The following is a 6645-nucleotide window of genomic DNA, read 5'->3' as shown; positions in this document are numbered from 1 at the left end:
CTAATTGGACTGATAAAGGCCTGTAAAATACACATATCTCCAGCAATATGCATGTTTGGTTTTGTAGATTTTATATAGTGGTGTGAAAAAGTGAATGTTTGAGTTTTGGTGTTACTAGGGTTTGTTTTTGCATTTGCTTGCCTGCCATGGCTCAAGGGTGGAAAGGGTGAGTTTATTTGTTGAAATTGTGCTTGTGAACTACTTTATAAACATTTTTTTTTTTAACTTCTATATATTCAACTTTCTTTTAAATGCTTTTAGGTTACCCTTGTTAGTAAATGTCCTACTTTTGAATAATGCTTGTGGTTTTAGAGGTAAGATTTCAGTATTTTGTCTAGACATAGATTTGATTTTCAAATTGAGGTTAGTTTGCAAAGCCCTATTTTCTAATTCTCTCAGATGGCTCTTATTCAAATTCCCAACACCACTGGGGTCAACCTTCTGGAAATATGTTCTCACCTCGTGCAGTCCAGTCTTCTGTGTCAGAGGTCCCTGTGACTTGGAATTTTCCTGAAGAAGTGGGCTCAAGTTTATCTGCTAACAGGCCCCTGAAAAGGTTGAGCTTATTCCAGTTTGTTAAAGGTCATGTTTCTAGCAGGCCTGAATCAACATCCCCTACTCAAACCACTCCAAGCAGCTCCGTTTTAGCTTCCTTGCCTCTACACTTAAATGAATGGCAAAAAGGCAGTTTGACATCACTCCAGGGCTCTGGATCAACCATTACAGATACTGCTAGTGTTTCTACACAAGGAGAAAGTAGTAGTTTCCCTGTTGTACCTGGCACTTCTGGCTTGTCCACCAGTAATCGGAGTTCCCCTAGTTTGTACATGTCCAGCTCACAGGAAAATTCTGACGCTAAATCAGCACAAGCCACTTTTGTTTGGTCTGTTTACCCTCAGGAGAGTCTCTCTAACAGCAGTTCATCTGCTGCAGGTGCCAGTTCCATCTCTCAAGGTAGCCCTGGATCACTTTCAGACGGCTTTGGTCAATCCATCTCCTCTCAGGGTCAAAGCAGTTACAGTCATTTGTCTCAGTCTAAAAGTGCCCAGCCACAGTCAACAGGTCCTGCTTTACCTCTAGTCTATCAGGTTAGTCGGTTTCACAGCTTGTTGACCCAGACTCAGGGCCCTGCTTCCCCTTCGCAGGGTAGCTCTATGCCTGAGTTGTCACTATCCTCACCCCATGGTGATGCTAGTCAGAGTTCATGGAAGCAGTTTACCTCTAGCTATGGCACCCATTCAGGGCCCTCTATGCCATTAACCCTGCAGGGCAGCACAGCCAATGGTGGATCAATTCAGCCTCAGGGTACCACAAGTCAGTTTGGCCATGGGTCTCCATCCTTGTCTGCTACAGTCCAGAGTTCACGGAAGCAGTTTACCTCTAGCTATGGCACTCAGTCAGGGTTCTCTACACCATTAACCCTGCAGGGCAGCACAGCCTATGGTGGACCACTCCAGCCTCATGGTACCACAAGTCAGTTTGCCCTTGGGTCTCCATCCTCCTATTCAAGTGCATCACTATCCTCACCCCAAGGAGCTGTTAGTCTGAGTTTATGGAAGCAGTTTGCCTCTAGCTATGACACCAAGTCAGGGTCCTCTACACCATTAACCCTGCAGGGCAGCACAGCCTATGGTGGATCAATTCAGCCTCACGGTACCACAAGTCAGTTTCACCCTGGATCTCCATCATCCTATTCAGGTGCATCATCCTCACCCCAAGGTGCTGCCAGTCAGTCTGCTACAGTCCAGAGTTCACGGAACCAGTTTACCTCTAACTATGGTACGCAGTCAGGGTTCTCTACACCATTAACCCTGCAGGGCAGCACAGCCTATGGTGGATCACTTCAGCCTCAAGGTACCACAAGTCCATTTGGCTCTGGGTCTCCATCCTCCTATTCAAGTGTATCACTATCCTCACCCCAAGGAGCTGTTAGTCTGAGTTCATGGAAGCAGCTTACCTCTAGCTTTGGCATCCAGTCAGGCTTTTCTACGCCATTAACCCTGCAGGGCAGTGCAGCCTATGGTGGATCACTTCAGCCTCAAGGTACCACAAGTCCGTTTGGCCCTGGGTCTCCATCCTCCTATTCAGGTGTATCACTATCCTCACCCCAAGGAGCTGTTAGTCAGAGTTCATGGAAGCAGCTTACCTCTAGCTTTGGCACCCAGTCAGGATTTTCTACGCCATTAACCCTGCAGGGCAGCACAGCCTATGGTGGATCATTCCAGCATCAAGGTACCACAAGTCAGTTTGTACCTGGGTCTCCTTCCTCCTATCCAAGTGTATCACTATCCTCACCCCTAGGTGCTGACAGCCAAGCATTTCAAAGTTCTCCTGTGGCTCAAAACCAGAAGTCTCAAAGTTGGCCACCATCAGACGGTATTCAGACATCAGGTGAAGTTGTTTCTCAGGTATCTCAAAGCTCTCCAATGAGGATTAGGCTCTCTTCCTTGTCATTAGCAGGAGGCTCAATTTCACGAGATCCTGGACAGTTTGGTTTTGCACAGGGTGCTAACAACCGTTCTAGTGGAATTTCTCTCCATTCTCAAAGCACCTCTAGCAAGTACACCCCTGGATCACATGCAAAAGCCAAGCTTGGTTCCTCACCCCTAGCAGTTTCCAGCCAGTCTACCAGTGATCAGCGTTCAAATGGCCTGTATAGCTCAGAATCTCATCAAACACAGTCTCCTTGGAGTCTCCTTGGAATAGTTGAAAGGCCCTCTAGACTCTCACTACTTGCCCCTTTTGACTCCCCAAGCAGTAACCAAATTTCTGAGCGCCTTGTGACATCGCGAAGTCCCACAGGTTCCAACCTAGCTCAATCTCAAGGCTTGAGTGCCCAAGCATCCTCTGTTGGCATGTTATCTGGCATCCTACAGACTTCACAGGCTCTACATGAATCTGGGTCAAATGCCCAGCTATACAACAAGGCTGGCAGCAATTCACGGGCCAACGCAAGCCGCTATGTCAAGGGCTAATTGGCTCTAGAAACACAATGCTAGGGTCTTACAGAATTTATTCTAATAAATTTTTGAATCAAAGCAGGATTTTTCTTCTTGTGCCTCCACCCCCCCCCCATGAGCTTTGCTTTTTATACATTAAAATTCAACTCTTTAATTGTGAGAGTTTAATTAATTTCTATGTTTCATATAGAAGTCAGTGTACTAATTATCATGAGATTTGAATGTGTATACTAATAGAACTAGACTATGCCTACCTACTATATAGTAGATGAAAAGAGTATTTCAGAAACCTTAGTTTTTATAAGAGATCAGTTCTTGGATGGCCTACTGCTTCCACACAGATTCTTGATTGCTCATCTGATGGTTACTTTTCTATCGCAGGGGGCCACGGAAGAAGGCATGTCATAGCCTAGAAATCTAGATGAACCCTAGCGGCAGCAAATCTAATCTGCTGCGAGTGTCATCTAGCAAATCTCAATACAGTTCTGAGCTGTAAAAAGCAAACTCTGGTCAGGCCAATTACATTGCGTATAGAGTCGGTGGGTGGGGCTTAACGAGTTGCACTTGTGTGCTACTAGTAAACATAGAGGCTGTCGAACAGCGGTCTTTCAAATCAGCTTTGACCACGACTCTGGAAGACTTGGAGTTAAGCTCTTTGAGAAAAGAAAAAAGAATGGCACTGAAGTCATTCTTAAAAAGGCATGATGTTTTCGGAGTTTTGCTGACTGGACACAGTGACTGTTTAATCTATCAATGAGCTCCGCTTCACGTTGCTCTGGTTGGTTGTTGCACTATCCTATTGCGTGCAGATGGAGTTTGAAAGACAGCAGTTTTTCCAGCCCCTCTGATTGAGCCCTGTCAATGGTGAGTTTCCAGACCACACATCTTGATGTTATAATTGAACACTAAAAAGTGCAACACAAGTGATTTTGAAACGTGAGCAAATATTACCTGTGTTTGTGTCCTCTTTCTAAGAGGATTCCCTTGGTCTCCTGGTTGGAGATAGGATTTTCCAGATTCTTTAATTTACTGATGGTCTTGTGTCTTAGAAACAAAATCTTGGGAGGCCAGTCATGTGGCATATTGGCAGATGGATGGAGTTTGAGGTGGATTAAGGCTGTAGACATGTTGATGAAATTGCTGCAAATCTAAACTTAGAACACGAGACTCAACTGAAAGAAAATTAAAGTGAAAGAAAAGTAAGACAACAGTAGATGGCTTAAATTAACTAACCCTTTTTCTCTGATCTTTGTGTGCGTCGATCGTCAGATCATCTTCGTCTCTCTTGTCTTGTGTCATTCATCGTCTGGGCTACTCATCTTCCTAATACTTTTTGTTCTGAGATTAATCCTCTGAACCTGAAGAATGCATGGGCATGTTTTACTAGATTTTTTTCCATCATGACAGTGTAAAACAACTTAAAATACTCTGCTTAAAGTGTCTGCTTTTGATTTTTATCATTTTGAGCATAAAAATTTAATTTGTATTCTTCTCTAAATGAAGAAAACAAACAGGATGCACATTCTCCCATCTGTCCATGACATCTACCCTGAAATGGGTCTGAAAACTAACTTGGCGACTACTTGCCACACAGATACGACAGATATCGCTTTATAAAGCCTGTAATGTCTACTTTTAAATTAAGTAATTTATATAAAAAGCAAATTATCTGTTAATGTAAACTGTTTGAAAACAGCAAGATGTACAGTTCCTCAAGTGATCCTCATTATCTTTGTGACCACACCCGTGTGTGTGCAAAGCGATTCATATGCAAATCGTTGACTTGAAGGAACGCAAACCTGTAAATGTCCCGTAGGCTACATTACTGTTCCCATTTATTGACTGCTATGATTATTTAACATGCACTCTCATGTTGCATCTTTTGTGTGCTCAAGGTCTTGATTTTAAATGGAGACAAGTGCGCTCGAATAGAGAGACGACAGTTTTTGTTCATCTTGCACTGTCCCCATTTCAATGGCTGTCTTTTATTTTTAAAGGAGATGCTCATAAAGATCTTTTGATAAACATTTGCTGTCAGCCCCCAAAGATAAGTGTGACAATTTGGTCATGAGAAGTTCAACCAAAAGCTGCATGAATATTTGGGTGCTAATATTTCTTGTTTTTTGTACTGGTTGAGTATTTAAAGGGAATTGGCAAACTACTCAAGGAAGCATCTGTATTAAGAACTTCCCACACTGTTGCGGTGTGTCTCTATTGCCAGGTAAATGATGACTCTTTGAAACTATTTGTGTATTTTTTAATGATGTTGTATATTGTATGTTGATCAGTTGTGTATGATGGATTCTTTTCACTAGTAGGATGAGAGATTCCGTTCTAAACTCAGCTTGGCCACAGCGTGGGACAACCTCCACTAGCTCCTCTATAGCGGCGTGTGGAGTTGCGACTGCCCCACATCACCCGCCTTGGTGCTTATGGTGACCAACTCCTCAGAGTCGGACAGCCTAAGCACTGGATTCTCCACCTCGCGGGAAGAAGCCGCTTCGCAGGCTTCCGCACGTGGTGGGAGGATGTCTGAATCGTCAGACGAGGACGAGGAAGATGCCTCAGCAGTTCCCCGTCCCGCAGACAAATCCATCGGCGAGACCCACGATATGCAGCGCCGTGCTGCCTCAGCAACCGTGGGCCCAGAACCGCGAGGCTGGCCGGGCTCATCGAACACAGCCAGCCACTCTCAGCGGCAGCTTATCACACTCACCGCTCACTCACACACTCAATGCAAACAGAGCTGGTGTGTGTCCGTGCCTGAAATGAATCGCGGAGGCACAAACCGCCTGAGCTGCTCACTCGCCATCATCTACTAATAATAATGTTTCTGACCATAGACCGTGAAAAAATCTGGACGACTCGACATCATCCGTTTCCGCTTGCCAGATTTGAAGCTTTCCGGCTGGCCTGTACGGTGCTGACATCTTGGGACCGAGTCTGCGCAGTAGAGATTTCGGGACTGGAGTTGCGCAGTAGAGAGCAAGAAGTACAGTCGCGATATCAAAAGCCCGCGCACACACTCGCAGATGCAGAACAACGAATTATGTTGGTGTGAAATAAACAGTTATGGAAATGTAGAAATTAAAGCTAAAGCTCCAATTTGCTCCCAAAAATCCAAAAAAAAGTAATTTAGTGCCTCAGTGACAACTTCACTCAGAGATGCCGTCAGTCTCAGCTGTCAATCATGGTATCACCCCCCCCCCCCCCCCCCCCAGTTTTTATAGCATCAAATAACTAAAACTAAATTTATTTTAAAAATGAAAACTTGAAATGAAATCATCGTGATGATAACGCCTTCAATTACATAAACTAACTTTGGGGGAAAATATTTGAAGTGTAATTTTATTGTTTCGTTTGCCTCGCGTCCATTAAGCCTAGTTCACACTGCCCGATTTTTGCCCCGATTTTGAGTCGCCGACAGGTATTGCGAACTCGCCGACAAATGCCCGAGATCATAGGCAAATCGGTGCTCGTGCACGCAAGTGACAATCAAGCAGTGTGAATAATCAAAGACGCGATCAGAGAGAATCGCCGACACCGGTGAAATATTTGGCATGCTAAATATCTGGACCTGTCGGCGATTGAAACTCCTGCTGCGTGAACTGTGTTCTGACTGAAAATTACAGTCGACGACCGACAGCCATACAGGGCAGCAGGAGGTTCAGGGAAGAGTTGTAGA

The 6645-nt window shown here is 44.6% G+C and overlaps 1 protein-coding gene across 2 annotated transcripts; it reads left to right on the top strand.

Moving 5' to 3' along the window:
- Positions 1-13: 13 nt before the first annotated feature.
- On the top strand, positions 14-3038 carry wu:fi09b08 (uncharacterized protein LOC327419 homolog). Of its 2 annotated transcripts, XM_067432847.1 has the most exons (3): positions 14-166; positions 262-314; positions 400-3038. In XM_067432847.1, the coding sequence occupies exons 1-3, from the start codon at positions 147-149 to the stop codon at positions 2973-2975; spliced, it is 2649 nt and encodes an 882-aa protein (XP_067288948.1). In that variant the 5' UTR covers positions 14-146; the 3' UTR covers positions 2976-3038. The 2 variants fall into 2 exon arrangements, with proteins under 2 accessions (XP_067288948.1, XP_067288949.1); XM_067432848.1 differs by lacking the exon at positions 262-314 and having other exon boundaries at positions 24-166.
- The last annotated feature ends 3607 nt before the right edge of the window (positions 3039-6645 follow it).

The sequence above is a fragment of the Pseudorasbora parva genome, chromosome 23, assembly GCF_024679245.1.
Source record: "Pseudorasbora parva isolate DD20220531a chromosome 23, ASM2467924v1, whole genome shotgun sequence".
NCBI lineage: Eukaryota > Metazoa > Chordata > Actinopteri > Cypriniformes > Gobionidae > Pseudorasbora > Pseudorasbora parva.
This window is presented reverse-complemented; position numbering and strand designations above follow the sequence as displayed.

What these genes read in the sequence shown, in the direction of transcription:
- wu:fi09b08 (XM_067432847.1), top strand. Translation starts at nt 147, where the DNA reads ATGGCTCAAGGGTGGAAAGG. An exon ending in ATGGCTCAAGGGTGGAAAGG is followed by an intron (nt 167 to 261) that starts GTGAGTTTATTT and finishes AAATGCTTTTAG; the next exon opens with GTTACCCTTGTTAGTAAATG. An exon ending in TAATGCTTGTGGTTTTAGAG is followed by an intron (nt 315 to 399) that starts GTAAGATTTCAG and finishes TAATTCTCTCAG; the next exon opens with ATGGCTCTTATTCAAATTCC.